This window comes from Sander lucioperca, chromosome 11 (assembly GCF_008315115.2).
Source record: "Sander lucioperca isolate FBNREF2018 chromosome 11, SLUC_FBN_1.2, whole genome shotgun sequence".
Lineage (NCBI taxonomy): Eukaryota > Metazoa > Chordata > Actinopteri > Perciformes > Percidae > Sander > Sander lucioperca.
The window spans coordinates 3,270,483-3,287,135 of NC_050183.1; the positions used below are offsets into that span (position 1 = coordinate 3,270,483).

Genomic DNA, 16,653 nt, shown 5'->3' on the forward strand with positions numbered 1-16,653 from the left:
TAAAAAGCAGGTGTGGTAAAAACACTAACACTTTTGTCCAAAGCGCAGCTAGACTCAACACAAACTAAAAGTTACATATAGCCACTTTAAGTAAGACTAATTTGCCATTAAGTCTGGGTAAATTAAGACTTAAAAAAAAAAAAAAGTCTGACAGATGAACCGCTTCAAAGCACACAGGCCCGACTCCAGCAGCAGCAGAACTGAGATGTAGTGGCACAGGATAGTTTCCTTGGACAAGCAAAACAACTAACAATATCTCTGCTGAATATTTCAACAGGTAACGGCTGTCTCTAAAAGCTTTTTCCCTTCTTAATACTCACTTCACAACATTGTTACCACTAATTATGAGCCATACTTTTCTCTTTTTCACCGATTGTTAGCATGGGAACATGGCTCTTAGTCATGGGGCTAGCCTTAAAATAGTCTTCATTTTTGTGAAACTTGCATTAGACTAATCTAAGAGCAACATAAAAACTGACATAACACTACAGACCAGTCTAAAATCTCTCTATGGAACCGGCCCCTGGTCAGTTATCCTTACGTATGAAAATTTGGCATCCAGCTTCTGAATAAAACTGTTTCCATCAGATGGAACCGATGTGTAAAATAAGAACACGCTAAAGACAAATGTATTTTTGGTTAATATATTCTTGAGTCATTAAATTCTCAAATTGTTAACATCTAAAGTTACAACACATACACTGGAGCATTACATAATCCATCAGCTCAACGTAGCCCACCCCTCTCAATGTACAAAGTACAGACTGGTAACAAGAACAAATGAGTCTGTGCATACTTAACATACACCAACCAAGCAAAAAAAAAGGGGTCTAACCTATTCTGTACTGAGACCATTTAGGAAAGTAGAACAAAGACCAACAGTTTAAACACTGTACTTATTCCTGGAACAGCCTGCAACATACCCTGTGGCTGATTCAATGGCCCTGCTTCCAGCACAAATTGAGTTAGTTATGGTAGGCCTCCAGGAGCATGGTTGTTTACTTGCTTTGGCAGGTCCACTCTAATTGGAAGTGATCCCCTGACCACATCTTGCTGAGATAACAGGGTGGGTCCTGCTATGCTAACTTAGTCAACCACTTTGCCTCACACCGCTGGCCTCTTCAGATCTTTAAAAATTCATAAAAATATTACATGTTTGGCATGTTTTAAAAATCTAACCAAATTTACTGTACCATCACAAAATGAAGACATTATTTTTGCTCTGCCTGTGTGCAGGAGAGGAGTATTGTCTTTGGACAGAATTAGTTGAAAACTGTTAATGAGAAATATGAGGGTAGTTCGAGGAGACATCATTAAAAGCCAACTCCGGTCAGTTACTATGCTTTTAAAAAAAATGCTGGGGATTGCTCAACACCAACTTTCACCACAATTTAAAAGCAAAGAGAAGAGAGTTTTGTCTATGAACTGAGGCGTCTACCGTGGTTAATTAAACTAGAAAAGACAATGTGAATGGGAAAAAATGCATCAGCAGTTTAGCAGCAGAGTGGGAGAGTGTTACCAGCTCAGTTAGGGATTGACAAAAACGAAAAGAGCCAGAACAGACACATTAGAGGGAGACTGAGAGGAGGCAGGGCCAGTGGTCCAGCCCAAAAACAGAGCTGGTGCAGACCCGTCTGCTCAGCCCGGGGCGTCCCACAATCACAGCCATTCAGGGCTCCTGGAATGTGTCCCCTGGAAGTTCAGGCAGGTCAGCTATCTGTGGAAAATAAGCTGCTCCCTTGTTTCCAGGCACTGCGGCAACCACACTACAACCCTCAAAACACACACACACACACACACAATCCCAAACCTGACCCTAAACCCTCCCCCTTTGTGTTAAACTGTCAAACTGCCAAGAGATAAAATTGACAGAGGCGCTACAGTACAAGTACTGAACATGTGCATATTCAGACTAACGATCAATGGAGGTAGGCTCTTCTACAATAAAGGTAAAATTAAAATGGCATTTGTGTGGTGTAAAATATCAGTCAATAACACTTTTGACAATTTGTTATCACTCTAGGCATGCAAAAAGTTGTTTAAAGTCAACTTTGTCAAATGAAAAAGGATGCGCACTGCAAGAGTCTCTTCACAAAATGACTCTCCACCAGTTCAACCATTGTTTTCCGAACTGCAGGAGTCCCAGTTGGAGGTGGACGACTCACAATTTCCACCAAGTTGAACTCACACACACACACTTTGCAGCTGACCTTTCAGAAAGCTTCCAATCAGATTACAACTTTATGTGACATTCAATGTGTGTGAGGAGAAATTAATCTTGTGGGTATTTGAGTTTCCACAATTACATGGTGACATCATATGTTGGCTATCAGACATGTTGAGGTGGTTTGTAAATTTGGCGGATGGTTTACTTTTCTTTTGTTGGCCCAAGTTTATCGGTTTGCTTGCTGATACAAGCGGCAGTCTTTTAATCTGACGGAAACCAACGTAAGTTTATGAAACTGTGTTTGTGACTAGATGGTGGTAGGTTTGAATCCCCATTCTGACTAGGGACAATAACCTTCACAAAAGGCTCTTGTATTTCATACTCTTCAGTAGCCAACAGCAGACTGTGGCTGAAATGGGTCACTCTCAAATGTGAATGTGTATATTCACAAAGGTGAGGCAGGGTAATGTTGAAAAGGCCAGCAGGTGCAAACCTTCTTACCACCTTCCTACCTTCTCATCACCCACACGAGATATTCACTTCCTACAACATTACTATCATTTTTAGCCCTGTCAAACAAGTCAAACTGTGTTCCAGTAAAACTGGGACACTGGAAATGCCTCATGAAAAACAGCAACCAACAGTGTCAGGCTGTTGTCAGGGAGAGGAAGAATGAGGGGTCGAGTGAAGTGAGTGCAGGCCTCGAGCAAATACTTCAGATAGCAGAGGAAGAGTCAAATTAAAGCAAGGCAGAGTAGTAAAATGTGGAGGTAATTCAGGTAAAGGTTAATAATTGGGATGTACACAATTCATCAATTATATATTAGTCATTCACATTATCAAATCAGATTAATCAATGAGGTTCTCGCTCAGTTACTGTGCTCCTCCTCTGGATAAAATGTAATGTTCTACAGTAAATTGTATACCACAATAAACTCCAGACCACATTTCTCTCCACTGCGCAATAAAGATACCACTGTTCCTCAGTTTGAGAAATACAATCTATGATGGATTAATAATTCATATTCTAATTGAGACAGTACAAGGGGAGGGCAAGGGTGGTCGGTCCTGGGAGGAGTAATTAAGTTAAAGGCCAAACTGCTCCCATCGAAGGAAACCAAATTTGTCCCAGGGGCAACTTCGCCACTTTATTTGGCAGAGATACAGCGTGCCGAGCAGAGATGCTAACTATTCCAAGCTGAGGGGAAATCATTCTAATCTCACAACTCCACACCCACAATGCTTTGTTCCACTTTTGTGATGGACTCTAACTCAAAACAGAACCAAACAATGAAACTTGGAACAGATTCCTCAACGAGGCTGCGCTCGTGCACAGAACATTGCACCTCTGAAAAGAGTTTGAAAATCCGTCCCGATTATATTGGGGTAGTTCTTTGAAATATCTTTATTTTGTTGTCTTGCTAAAGATTTACAAGAAAGTTATCAAGGCATTTTAATTACAACTGATGACAGTTTAAGTATGCCTATGACTGCCAACTTGCCTTTGGGCCCCACAACCTCACCCAAAACTGCAAAAGTTTTGAGGTTAACCAACATTTTACATAGTGTTTAAGTATGCAGGGGGCAGAATCCAAGCGACAAAAACAGTTCCACTGTTCTTATTATTTAGGCAAAGTGCATAGGAGATATAGGGGCTTATCCAGTCTTAATATAAACGTTGCCATTGTGTACTTTTCATTATAGAATAAATTACTTTTCAAAGTTGTGTAGATATAAGCTTTTGTGCATGCAGTGATTTCTGTGGTTCACTGTGCACAATGTTATTGTCCAACATTCTCATTTTATAGTTACCAAGCATGCTGATGCGTTGTACAAACGTTTGGTGCAGAAGTGATCAACAGGAACGTTTTTAGCAATGTTCAGTTTGGTGTTGACTCAACTTGCACCAAAACTGTTGCTCTTATTTTGTTGAGCAATAGTGTTGGTTTTAAAATGGAAATTATCTTCTAAACATTTTTGCAGACTAACTGACTGGACTAAGGATGTGTGAATTAAATCTGATTTAAAAGACATAACATTTTACACTTTAATTATAGCAGCCCTATATGGGACCCTATCTCACAAGGCTTTTTTTCCTTTTTAACTTATGACAAGTCTCTATCATTTACAATCTAATGGAAAAATGAGCAAGTTTGCAGAGGAGAAGAAGAAGAAGAAGAAGAAGAAGAAGAAGAAGAAGAAGAAGAAGACAGAGCTTAAACCTCCTAACAGGTCAGCACAAGTCAACACTTTGTTAAGCTGATGTGTCAACATGAACATGGACATAGACAGGCCTAACGAGGACTCATCTAAAGAGCCAGAGTAGAATGCAGACATCATCCTGCTGATTCAGTCTGGCCATGTCATCGCTGCTACAGACACAGGTGGCTTACGTGCTCGGCACTGCAACAAGTGTGTGAGTCTGTGTGCACGTCTGTCTGTCTTCTCCACCTCCCTGACACGTCCTGTCCTGCCCTGCTGCCAGCATCACCATAGCTACACAGACGGCCACTGATGTTACTCCACACACACACACACACACACACACACACACACACACACGACTAGGAAACGGGCAATGGCTGTTCCTTTCATGAAATTTGTGACAACACACAATGTTTCTCCCCTCTGCACACAATCAACCCATGTGTAGTCTTGCATTGCCAGACCTATTTTCTCAGCGCTGGAGTATGGGCTATCTAAACCGCCTATCTATTCTGGGATAAGGGAAAAAAACACTCTGGGCTGGTTAGTAATTCTTTAAATCAATCACAACAGTACTGGTCGGCGCTAAGCCCCGATAGAGATGGCGAGGGACATCCGGCACATGAGAGACGCGCCGGATGTCAGGCTTTATCCCAGCAATCTACATCCGTTGAGCCAGACTAACCCATGTGTGATGCTGCTGGGACAAAGTCCCCTTGGTAAATGGTAATTAGCTTCAGGAATATCTAACAACTATCTAATAACTATGAGTGATAAAAAAAAAAAATAAAAAAAAAATAAAAAATCAGGCCTCAACCTCCCAAAACACACACACAAACACCTCCTCTGGCTGTACTATTTATAATATGCACTGAAGAACATAACAGAGCACACTGAAAAACACTGAGGTATAAATAAAATAAATACAGGACAGACTATGCACGTGTGTGTGTGTGTGTGTGTGTGTGTGTGTGTGTGTGTACTACAGCTCTCATCTAGGTCATTCTTGGCTGAGACATCACCTCTCCAACTCTCCTCTGCTTGCTTGTGGCAAGTGGCAATGAGTGGCAACACTTCAGCTCAAGCTGTGTGACTGCCATCCGACAGACCCTAAAAATAGCTATAGTGTGTACATATGATGAGTACTGTATACAAGTGAAGAGTTGGTATTTACAAGGTATAAAGTTGGGAAGATGGGATTGCTGCTCAGGGGGAGTATGCTAGCCGTCTCTCCTAGACAGACAAAAGAAGAAAAAAAAAACTGACCGCCTACGTTTGGGGAGTTATTCCCTTCTCAGCTACAAAACAAAGCTACTGCATGTGTTGTAACATCTCCAAGTGCTTGTTAATGCCCCCTAAACCCAAGCAGCCTGTATGGTTGAATGGAAGCTTGAGGGAGGGGGCTGTGGGTGTGTAAAGAGGCAAGTAACTAAACAATGTTTTGTCGGTCGCCTACTAATGACAAAGACAGAATATTCCTCCTGTCTCTGCCACTTTTCATTGGCTCACTACCCCTCCTTCCTCTCAATTTACATTTACTTTACACATAGAAACAGAATTTAAAAAAAAAAAATGTACTTAAGTACACTTAGTGTTCACCTACTGGTGAAGGGAGAGGCGTTCTCCACAGTGCGGGGTATGATCACACTGCAGTAGAATGCAACAAGAATGTTTAAAATGAGGGCAAACTTCCAGATATACACTTACTATCTCCAACAATGTGTCAATGCTGCTCCAGTAAAAGACTGTTTCTTATTTCGCTCATCCACTCTAGCAAACCAATATCAATGCCATAATATTGCATTACTGATGCCCACAGCTGAACAAAAAAAGCAGCAAACAACATTTATGGCAGTGGACTCATTTCACATAGGCCTTTTTTTATATTATACCCTCTTACCTGTCCTCATCCACATCCATGGAAATATGGATGCCAAACAGGCTGTTGACAGAAGGAGTGGGCAGGTTGAGGCCATCCCCCAAGAAAGGCTTTACAGCATCTTTCCCTGGCACCACAACAGCACTGGACTCAGGTAGGGCATCAGACTTCTGCCTGCTGTCTTCTGCCAGGTTACTGAAGGCAGAGGGAAGGCCTGTTGTTGCTCCTCCATGGGCTCCTTGGGGCTGCTTGACAAGTCCTCCTGTGCCTGTTGTCTGACTTGGCACTCCTGGAGGGGTGTTGGTGGTACTGGGCACTGTGGCAAGTGCATTCTGGACACCGCTGTGGGAGGTGGTGGTGGTGGTGGAAGATGCTGGGGCAATACCTAACCCTCCTGAAGGCTGAGTCTGGTTGACATGCTGCTGTTGGCCAATTCCTGGAAGGATGGGTGCCATGGCTGACGTATTGCCCATTTGCAGCAGGAGGCCCTGGGCGGAGGCTCCCTCTCCGCCCAGCCCTTGGGCTCCTGGACCAGCAGGGGTGATTAGAGACAATGGTACCTGGCTGGTAGGAGGCCCCACAAGGAGGGTAGACATGGGAAGGTTCTGAGTGCTTGAAACAAAGTGCTGCTGACGAAAGTCTGGCTGGCCAGTAGGATGAGTAGAATAGGCAAACTGCTGGGCCTGCGTGGCAGGAGGCATAATGGGAGACATCTGATGCATGGCACCATGGTGCACACCATTGACGCTGTTAGAGAGGAAGGTCTGGGGAGCAACAGGCTGCATATTGACCTGAGCCTGAGGTTGCTGTGATGCTGTAGTTGTATACCCTGTGGGCTGGAAGGCACTTGCTCCGCTCCCTATCTGAGGAGCCAAGCTGTAGCCTTGCTGCAGAGGCTCTGAAGGATGGGAGTAGCCACTGTCCATGGTGTTCTCCAACGCCTGTGTGGAAAAAGCACTGCTAGTGACCACTGAGTTACTTGTGGCCCCTAGCCCACTGTCCCTGTCTATACTGTGATCAAGGGTGAAAGTTGGCCTTATGCTATCCACAGTTCGATTAACATTTGAATCTGAGTCTCTCTCGTAAAACTCAGTGCAAGTCCATCTGCCCCGTCTGAAGGGCTCTCCAGTACCATGGTCAAGTTTAATGACTCTGAAACGTGAACTACAGCTGGTGTTAACAGGAGTTGTGTGAGCCACATTGGTAGAGACAGTGGTAGGATTACTGACTGTATTACTGACTGACGGATGGGTGGCTGAGCTCGGAACAAAGGGTTGAGTTGCAGCTGGCACAGGCGCATTTCCTCCTAAATTATGTGGGGTGACACGACCAGTGACCATACTTTTATAACAGAGTCCCCCGTTGACAGGACCTGTAGTGGGCGGCTGGCCCTCGTGAGGCTCTCCTACGTTGTTTAATGTTTCCTCGGATGAACTCATCTCACACACCCCGAGGTCGGCCCGAGAAACGTCAAATATTTCCGACGATACGTCCTCTGTTCGGGACTCGTCCGGGTCGTCCAGGCTCTCGGTGTCGTCGGTGATGCTGCTGGCCGCCACCTGAGCCTGCGTTACACTCGTGATCTGGAAACAACTTTTCTTCTTCGCCGGCATTTTCGACATGTTGACTATATGCGTCAAGTCCGTCTGCTCCCAGATGAAACAAAGTGCTGGACTAATGCCTTGCGAAGTAATTCACAGCTGAGGGATATGACACAGACACGTACCGTCACAGGACGTTTCCATACCGTTCCTCTTCCTCTCTCTTGTCTGAGAAAAGTTTCTCAACCGGGGCCAGACCCTGCGAAATTCCTGAAACGCTCAGTGATGTCCAGTCACAGCACACGGGCTACTGCCGTCCTCCTCCTCCGGCCTCTCTGACACCCGGTTGGCCTTCCTTGTGTCCCGGCAGCGGAGTTTCAAACAGGCCCTTGTCAAAGTTCTTGTTCAGCAGCTGCCACCGGTACTTTAGTCTGAGGCGGGCCCGGTCTCGCAGCCCACTCTTCTCTCTCAGCTGTAGATGTATTTCTCGCCGACTAGCTAAATTAGCTGATGTTAGCTAGTTTTCCCTACCTCGGTACCAGCATGTGCGACATCATGATGTAAACAAATCCATTGGCTTTCCAAAAAGAACATATAATCCAGCGGTAGACAGAGAAAACGTCTCGAAGTCGGTGGAGTTTTGCCTCTTTCCGTGTGGACAGCTCACTTTTGGCAGCTGCTACTAGCAGCTAGCTGACAGATAACCACTTTACCACAGCTGCAGTAAGCTAACGGGTGGCTAACTCCTGCCTGCCGCTCTTCTAACCCAACCACTCTACAAGATGGCAAAAGCGAAATGCATCCTGGGTATTAAGGGGAACTAGTTTTCTGTTATCTCAACATTTTAATTCAACGACGCCACAAACTCCTATCTAGTGTACTGCCTAGCAAGTTGGTGAGGCTGTCTACAATTATAAAATAGCTAAATTAGTTTTACTTGGCTAAAAAACTATTTCTGTCGCCGACGCCGTCTTAGCTTCCGGTTAACGTCCCACCCCCAGTAGGCCAATTTTTTTTTTCCTAGGATGGCGAAGGCATGGCCCACGGATGTATTAAGAGAACGGCATGTCACCGTTGGCCCGCCCAATGAAATGACCCGCCCTACGTTCCCTCTGATTGGCTAGTACTCGTTTTCTTCGTTGGTTGGGCTGGTTAGGTTTAGGCAAAAGGAGTGGGATTGGCTAAGGTTAGGTCAAGGTAAGCCAATCAGAGGCAGAGTAAGGCAAAGTAGGGCGGGACATGCCTTCGCCATCTTGGGAAAGAAATACTTGCCCCAGGTAGAGGAAGAAATGAGTTCGCCAGCTGTCGACAGATGTTAGTTTTGGGTGATGTAGGGTTTATAATTAGGTGAGTATACATTCGGATATCCTCACGAATTACAAATACATTTTACAAGTAAACATTTGTATTTACCGTTGCATTTCGCCTACAGCCATCATGAAACAACGAACTCGCCTGACAGAAGCAACTGTACTCTGTTGAAAATTTCTGTTTCTATTTGGTATTAAAGTCTGAAACATTCATTCTATAAAAGAATACCGCCAGACATTGACTTCAAGCAATTAAGCATGACAGGAGTTTTTGTTTATGAATGAATCACTTATCTCCGGGATTTTTTTTAGAGCCTGTCCTTTTTATACACTGCTTAGGCTACTTGGCATACTGTTGCTTAACGAAGATGACAGAACAACTCATGAATGCAGTCTTTAGAAATGTAGCCTACAGGTTTGTGTGTGACAGTTTGGTCACTGAGTGTGCACATGTTGAGGTCATCAAGATAAATAAATTAGTCTAGCTACACTATTAATCCCAATAAGTAATTGCATCATCACACAAAACAAACAACATCAGGACACTCAAGACGGTATAGAATTAAAACATATTATTATATAAGTTATAATAATCTCAAATCTTTAACTACAAACTGAACTAAAGTGAAACTAAAATCATGAACTAAATCATACGTAAAATAGAGGAAATCATCTCACAATGCTGTTGCTGGAAGAAAATCTGATGTATAACCATGAAATGCATAACAATTAAATATTTGCCACATCCAATCAGGCTTAACTCACTTGTCCTATGTGGAAGTCAACTTTCAACTTGTCACAGCACACCTTGCCCATTTAGTGTAAATTCAAATAAATTTTATTTAGTGTCAAATCATAACAGAAGTTATCTCAGGGCCCTATTTAACTTTTATAGATCACACTATAATTTACAGAAACCCAACATTCCCCCATGAGCGACAGTGGCAAGGAAAAACTCCCAGAAACCTTGAACAGAATAGGCTCTGGGTGGACAGCCTCGACCGTAAAGATGGGCTGAAAGGGCTGAAATACATTGACAGACAAACTTTTAAGTACAAGTAAATTTGCCAAAGTAATCGCCAACCAGTAATATCATTACATAAAACTGCTTCAGCAAAGGCTTGACATCTCTCAAACCAGCTAGTGCTAATATAGACAGAATTTCCAGTACAACATACAAGTATTTTTCTGGTGGCCAGTATTCATATCCAGTCTTGTCCAGGAAGCAGGAAATGCCTCATACACATGGCCCATGACTATGGTGACCCCTAAGGGTAAAGCACAAAACAAAACACATTCAATTATTAAGAGAAATACACTCCTGTCTAGTATCTAGCATTTCATAATTTGGACTTCATTTTCCTCCCATTCTAACCTTCATTCTTGCATGTGTTTTGTCATTAAAGGCCAATGTACACAATTATTTTGAGAAGCAGATATGATCTCCAGTTTCTTTCTACTTTCCCATATATCTTATTTGACTTGCTTCAAAGACTAAAGCTGTATGATTACTCCATCTTCCTTCAACTGAATTTCTTTATTTGACATTTGACCCTTAAAGCTCCTATGACATGCTGCTTTTTGCATGCTTTTATATAAGCCTTAGTATTCCCCTAATACTGTATCTGAAGTCTATTTCCCGAAATTCAGCCATGGTGCAGAATTACAGCCACTAGAGCCAGTCCCACAATGAGCTTTACTTAGGATGTGCCATTTCTGTGTCTGTAGCTTTAAATGCTATTGAGGAGGAGAGGGGGGGGGGGGGGGGCAAGGTGGAGGGTGGGGGTGTGGCCTTGACCAACTGCCTCTTCGCTCGTTTGCAAGCCTTGCAAGCATGATGTCTCTCTCTCTCTCATGGGCGGGCCAAATTCTCTGGGTGGGCAAAGCAGAGAAAGGGAGGTAACCTTTCCCCTTATGATGTCATAAAGGGAAGATTCCAGATCAGCCCATCTGAGCTTTCATTTTCTCAAAGGCAGAGCAGGATACCCAGGGCTCGGTTTACATCTATCACCATTTCTAGCCACTGGGGGACCATAGGCAGACTAGCGGAACTCATATTAATGTTAAAAAACCTCATAAAGTGAAATTTTCATGCCATGGGACCTTTAAGATTTACCATTGCACTATAATTGTGTTGTTCCACCAGATGTGGTTATCGCTTAGTAACACCAAGGTCCTGTTGTAACTGCAGCACACACACTAACACACACTAAAGTAGGACAGAAACATTCACATTTTGGACAGAAATGTAAGATGGTTGAAATAGAAGTTAAGGAGGTTGAGGCCACACCTCTTATCAGGAGATGTGTGAGATGTAATGCCCCCTTAACACATTGCCCAGGTGATTTCTATATAAATTCATACTGTGTGACCATTATGACTCATTATGTGACTTCAGCAGCTGTTTTGTAACATGTAAGGTGGGTTTAAATGATTTGGACTCCCCTCCATCAGTAAAACTGAGGAAACCTTTTTGGATAAAAGGACATTTATTAAAAACTAAACTCCATTTACCTCTGCACTTTTAGACACTTACTGTAAGTAAGTTGTTTGCCTGATTTCACCCACACTGTATTGATGACTTTATTCCCTGCTAGTGACTCATTAGCAATGAACTGATGACTAGAGGTTATTGCTTCAATAAAGGCTATCAAAGAGGCTTGTGCTCGACTGCAGGGTAGTTTGTCACAAGATCAACACATGACACAAAGAAAAAGAAAATGGCTCATGATGTTGGCCTATGTTTGAGTGACGTCAGTTCTGATCAAGAAGCTGTTGTGTTGCAAAAAGAAGCAAAAAGTGTTGACGGAGGAATATGTTTTGACCTGTTTTCCACTGAAATATACAGTGGAAAATTAGACCATGAGCCACAAAACAAAAGAAATGTTTAGAGCAGATCTGGATTCAACCACGGATCATGAAGATTCACTGTGGGACATCTTGGTGGCCTTGGGGGTTGATTCCATGTAATCTCAAAGTCCTTGGTTAAAGTTCAGCTGGGGTACTTTGTTGCATCTCTCTCCCCCAATTTCCTGTCAGCTCTCACCCATCCATCCATCCAAAATGTTTCACATTTTCACTACTTTCTCATGAACTGCTACTCTCTGTACTTTAACCCCTATCATTATATGCACATTCATGCAGATTAAGTAAACACGCAACATCCTCCATCCTTAGACCCTCCGTGGCACAATGCAGAACTGCAGTTGTGGAAAATGGCAGTAAGAATATAAAGGAGAAAGTGGTAATTTTAGGTTTAGTGTACTGCTCAAGGACAGACTCCAGGGATCAAACCTGTGACCTCTCTACCTCATCTCTTAAACCAACAGGTCACCTTCCCATTATGTCTGTCTTTTATTTATTGCAGTTCTATTGCTCATAAAAAATACTACCAATCACCACGTAACTGTGTGAGAAACAGCAATACAACTGACCGTAAAGTTTATTACACAGGTGATGAACAAGGAGGCTGAAAAAAGCTTTGTCGTATTATTCTGATTATGACTGACTAATCATTGAATTACACAGTTACACGATGTCCGGTTGCCGACTCACAAGGTCTGTCTGAGGAAAACAATTTAATGCAGTCCTCAGATAAGACAGAGGAGATGGAAAACAACTCAATGTAGATGTGGGTTGGCACACAGTAATAAAATACACAATTAGATTTGTTTTACTGCTGCATTTCATAAGGGATGAAAAAACAGATGAAATGTCAAATCATTATGACTTCATTTGCAAAAACATTACATAAGTGAGATTACTTGTGTGGAAAACTATTTTAAAGTGCCTCCTTTGAAGGTTGTGGCTTTATGATTGAAAAAAAATATTTATCAGTTTGTTTCCAGATTATGTGTTTTTATTGGCCACACATTACTTCTTATTTCTCTCTAAATGGACCTGAATACAACTTCTGAAAACAATGTTGCAACATCAGCTCCAACAAGCCCTCTATACTTATATACTCTCCTTTAGTAGCGGGCTGTGCGTGGGCAGCCCCAGCCAAAGTGTTTGTGTAGCTGGTCGTGTTTATTTGCTCTGGTCTGAGGGCGAAGACTACCAGGCTGTGCTGCAGCGCGTCACGCGCCAGCATGCTGGGTCCACTTTCAGTGTACCACCACAGTAACAAGACAGGCCTTGTACCGCTGTATTTTGGGGCCCAGGGTCCTAGCCAGCGGTCACTCTCAGCAGCCCATCCTGGGAGACCTCTTGTAGCAAAGCACTGTGGGGTCTCAGAGTGCACAATCAACAAACAGACTGACCAAACATCACTCAGCACTTGCTAAAAAAAAGGGTTCCCAGAGAAAAGGGTACAAGGGGTTGGTTCAGGGCAACTTGACCAGCCTGAAACTGAAATAATGAAATATGCACGTGAACCTTGTGTATGGTTTCAGATTTATTGGGCTCCTTTTCCAGGGAAACACACATTGGCTTGTTAGTTTTGACCTGGACCATTTATTTCCCTGTGTCTGCCTGCTAATAAAAGTAAGTGTTAAATAAAGTTAAATTACCATTGTGTGTGTGTGTGTGTGTGTGTGTGTGTGTGTGTGTGTGTGTGTGTGTGTGTGTTTCTAGGTGCTCTGTCCCTTTTTAGTCCACATAAGCCTCCTTTTAGCTCCAAATATACATGATTCAGAGAACAAGCTCTGAGTTAAAGTCTGGTGTACTTTTTGAGATCATTGGGTGTATTTTTTCTGTTGAGCTATGCATGCTCATCCTGATATTTTTTACTACGTCATGAATTCCTTCAGAGTTAGCCTATTGAGGGATTCAGAGTTCAGTTATTACACAAAATCCTGAGATTCTTTATTGTATGGTAGAACAGGGAGGAAAGAGCTGACAAAGACTGTTGCAACACAGTTACCACAATATTTTGATGCTTAGCAACTTTTTTTTTACAATCTTAGTTTATATGATATTGCAACATGTGTGTATATTAACTGACATAAACTCACAGAGGAACGTAAGACCACCAAAGAAATCTTAATTCCCTTTGTTCCATATGCCACCGGAGTTGCAACTAACAGAGACTAATCCTACTTCAACAAGCAAGTAAAATAGAAGTTATGTTTGTGTGGCACACAGCAATTTAAAAAGTTATAACCTTGTGCACTTTATTTCCTTTGGCTTACGTTTTCTTAAAGATTGGTTCATAACATTTATTAATTACAAATAATGTACTTTTTGCCATTTTAGGCCTTTATTTTTGACAGGACAGCTTAGGCTTGAAAGGGGAGAGAGAGGGTGAATGACATGCAGCAAAGGAACAAAACCGCTACGTCGAGGACTGAGCCTCTGTATATGGGCGCACGCTCTATCAGGTGAGCTACCCAGGCGCTCATTAGAATAGGTTTTAATTCCCTAATCACCAATAATAACAAGCTACCAAAGAGTACAAAGTTCAGACCTTTGCGTCTTAAAACTCTTACAACACAAAAAAAAATGCCAATTATCCTGATAATCTTGTGAGCACAGATTTATGAGCTGTAATCCTGAATGAGACATAGTTCTTATTCATTGTTTAAAACTGCAGCATCAACAGACGAAAACAATAAAAAAAATTTAGGATTATCTGTCCTCAGACAGTTTGAGTGTTTGTGTAAGAAAGAGAGGCAGTGACTCATTAATCTGGCTACGTGTTACCAAGCACGGAAGAAATAATGTATGCTTACACGCCCACATGTAACTAAAAGTGTATATTTTTACAGCAATGTCAGCCAAAACGAAACAATAACAAAGGAAATCTAAAATCCACTTGAACTGTTTCCTCTTTGAATTTCTGGCATTTTTTTCTATTAAAGCCAATACATGATGTGATGCAGGTGCCTGAACAGGGAATGGGTATAAAGAGGCATTTGTGAGGAACAGGCAAAATGTTTTCAGTGGAAAATATGCAGTGATTAACTACCACTCTTCCTTCATGGTCAGATGTTTTTCTCGATCAATCAGCAGAATCATTTTTGCTCAGTCTTGTTCCCAGGAAATAATTTGCATCGAAAAAATAGATTCTTAAATCCTAAACAAACAAAATAAGACACACTATACATATATGTGTGCTGGTGTGTGTATGTGTGTTTGTAATCACTTGTCACTGCCAGTTTGCACCTAATACTTGTTTTTCTGTCTCCAGTAAACAGGCAGGTTTAAGTGGCTCAAGTCAACTCACTGCCAAAGGTCAAAAAGTGAAACTTAATAACTATAGTGACAGTTGAAACCATAACTAATTGTCTCTTTTTTCACCTCCAACTGTGCAATATGTAATTTCTATTCATCCACACCTTACTCATCTATTTATATCTGTGTATATATGCTGTCTGTTTATATAAGGGTGTATATTGTGGAAATATCTTTGTATTATTACTATTGTTACTATAAGAAATTCTATTTTTTTTTTCTATTTCTTATAATACTTTCTGTATATTTTTTCTCCTATGCCTATTTAATGTGTATTTGTGTAATTCTGATGGGTGCACATTTTTTGCTTTTGAGCAGCTGTAGCACAGGAATTTCCTCAGTGTGGGCTTAATAAAGTCTATCCTATCTTATTTTATCTTATCTTGTCCCCGAAGCACAAATTTCAAAGAACTCATCATCAAAGCTTTGAAAAAAATAAAACAATGAATACTCTAACTCATATATTTGGAAAAAGGGCTAAACCTACCAAGACCAGTAAAAAGTTTAAAGTGAAGAATTCAGTGAAAAGGCTTGCTGTATTTCTCAGAATTGAATTCGAATGAGTGGATTTTGATGAGTGAGATTACAGACACAATGTTGTTTCAACAGATGATTCAATATATCAATTAAAATTTTAATTGAAAAATTGTCAAATAAAATGTCTGGTCCATTGACTTTGGTTCTTTATTGAAAAGTAATTGAAAGTAATGTGGTTTCATAATCTTCCTAAAACAAATGCACACACACACCCACACACACATGCACACACACACACGCACACACACACACACACACACACACACATGTACACACACGCACACACACACACACACACACAGGCTGAATAAGTACGAGCCACCATTCATCCTCATTTGTGCAGCAACAAACTATTGTTTCATTTCTTTTAGAATTTAATTCAAATTTTAATCAGATTAATTTTTCCTGGCTGATTTGGCCAGCAGCCATTATAACAGTGTTTGTGAAAATAGGAAGGAAAACAAAGTGCACATTCAAGCTCAAGTCATTCCACCTTGATCAAATGCTCATAAAAAAGTTTGTTACAGATATGTGGGTTACCACCTCACACACAAAATACGCATGCTTTCTTTATAAGCTATAAAGGAAAGAGTAGTATAAGTTGAGAGCAAAAGCTTGACCTTATCAATAACTTAGTAAAATGTACATAACGTACATTACAGGTGACAAAAAAGTATAACAAGTATAGTTGTGACCTTTGAATGACTGTGTATGACAATGTACTGTAATGTAGTACACCCTAGTGATGACTTAACTCAGGCATAGATGACCGTTAGAGCTGAGACAGGTTTATAATGAAACACAGACCTTAAACCACAATGAGATCAATGTCAGAAATAC

General features: G+C 41.6%; 1 protein-coding gene across 3 annotated transcripts in view; it reads right to left on the reverse strand.

The window, feature by feature from the left end:
• tsc22d2 (TSC22 domain family 2) overlaps nucleotides 1-8,710 on the reverse strand; it is a 42,422-nt gene extending 33,712 nt beyond the window's left edge. The window contains exons 1-2 of one of the 3 annotated variants that reach the window (XM_031307171.2): nucleotides 6,691-8,710; nucleotides 6,273-6,639 (exon numbers count right to left, since the gene is read on the reverse strand). In XM_031307171.2, the coding sequence (XP_031163031.1) occupies nucleotides 6,273-6,639; nucleotides 6,691-7,873 (1,550 nt within the window). In that variant the 5' untranslated portion in view covers nucleotides 7,874-8,710. Of the gene's footprint in view, nucleotides 1-6,272 lie in introns of all 3 variants that reach the window. The other 2 variants (XM_031307169.2, XM_031307172.2) reach the window with 2 other exon arrangements.
• Between the last annotated feature and the right edge of the window lie 7,943 nt (nucleotides 8,711-16,653).